At 38.8% G+C, this 1778-nt stretch overlaps 1 gene segment (V, D, J or C); it reads right to left on the bottom strand.

Annotated features, from left to right (window-relative positions):
• Positions 1–210: 210 nt before the first annotated feature.
• On the bottom strand, positions 211–648 carry LOC122800317. The segment is given in 1 exon segment: positions 211–648. A coding segment is annotated over 1 exon segment (438 nt).
• Positions 649–1778: the final 1130 nt, after the last annotated feature.

Raw genomic sequence — 1778 nt, 5'->3', positions numbered from 1 at the left:
TCCCCGAGTGGTTAATTTAATGATTTTTAGCAGAGGTATCTTTATAATAATATGATTATTTAGAATACGTTTAGAGAAAAGTAAATGAAGAATATGTCCCTTTGGTACAAACAGTGCATGACAAACCAGTATGGCATTTTATAGTGAGTGGTTTACCGAAAACGAGCTTTGCATTTACTGCTGGTACCTCACCGTTGCAGTTGCTGTACTTCAGTAATCAGATGCTTTTGACAGCAGCTGTAGAAGCAGAATCGGTGAAGCAGAAGGTTTTTGTTTGAGTTCTCTTTGCTGCTCTCTCACTGTGTATACAGCACTACCACTTGCACTATAATACGTAGAACAGTAATAATTGGCATCGTCCTCAGCCTGAACACCAGAGATGGTTAATTTAGCGATTTTAGCTGATGTGTCTTTGGTCAGAGAGAAACGATCTGGGATTCCAGATGCTCTGTTGTTATCATACCCGAGGTACTGTGGAGATTTCCCAGGCTTCTGCTGGTACCAACTAAGCAAGTAGCTACTGACACTGCCTGTACATGTGATTTCAGCATTCTGTCCCAGAGACACAGTCAGTGATGAAGGCTGATTTAAGCTTTCTTGACACCTGCAACCTGAAAAATTCAAAGTGTTTAGGTCAGTAAAAGGCATGTGATCTTAATAAACAACAATGTAATAATAATAAAAAGATGTACGTGTGGGGTGGATGCAGGTAGGTGTAAATATGTGTGTGTTAAACAACCATCAAGTTTCATTCATATATAAAGTTCATTATAGATGCCACCTGATGAATTTTACTCAAACACAAAAAAAAATTTAATGAAAAAAAATGACTTCACAGACAGATCAGAATTAAACTGTACATAAGTCTGTAAAACAATTTATCTCAAATGTTACAGCCAAGACAATTAGATTAAATATAGCCAACAGTCTTTGAAACAAACTGGAGAAAATAAATTTAAAATACAATAATTAAATCCCTTTACATTGCCAGCAGGTTATAACCACAGTAATAACAGAAATCCAACTGCACATCCTGACAATGTAGTTATCTGGTTTATTGTGAAAACGTCTGATCATTAGAGGCACAGAATGAATTACTGTCTCTTATTAATGCCCCACTGTTTCCTTAATATTGCTTATAATATTGAGCCCCACCTTTTATTCAAATCTTTCCATCAGTTATTGGTTCATGATGCTTTATCCCACTCATAGTCTCTTCTTATAAGGGGCAGCACAAAATCTTTCTAACTGTGGAGCTGTGACATTTTAACACTAATGTTAAATATTAACATTAAAACACCCCTTTATCCCTATTTTATTTTACATTTGTTAACTGGGAAAGTCCGACTTGGAACAAAGCCAATTTTCAGTGGAGAAAGGCTCCAGATGCATGCCTTTGTAACATGGGAGGAAACCTACACAAATGCAGGGAGGACATGCAGACTCCAGACTCCACACAGAAGGCAACCCAGCCGAGAATCGAACTGGAGAACCTCTTGCTGTGAGGTGACAACGTTACCACTGCACCACTGCACCGTCCATCCTTCCATTCATCCTTCCTTATCTCATCTTGTCATCCCCTTACTTACTGCCTCTCATTCCTCCTACTTACCCCTTCCCTTTGCATCTCTCACACTTCCTCTCCTTTCTACTCCTTTCCGTCTGCATGCCTCTCTCATTATTTCTCTGTCTTCTCCCCAGGGTATCCTTGGCTGCAAATATTCTCACTTGCCTGCTCTAATGTCTTCATACCTCTCTATATAACACACTAAGAACAT

This window comes from Protopterus annectens, chromosome 4.part0, assembly GCF_019279795.1.
Source record: "Protopterus annectens isolate FY-2018-M chromosome 4.part0, PAN1.0, whole genome shotgun sequence".
Taxonomy (NCBI): domain Eukaryota; kingdom Metazoa; phylum Chordata; order Ceratodontiformes; family Protopteridae; genus Protopterus; species Protopterus annectens.
Note: the sequence above shows the minus strand (reverse complement) of the source record. Positions and strands in the feature narration are given on the sequence as shown.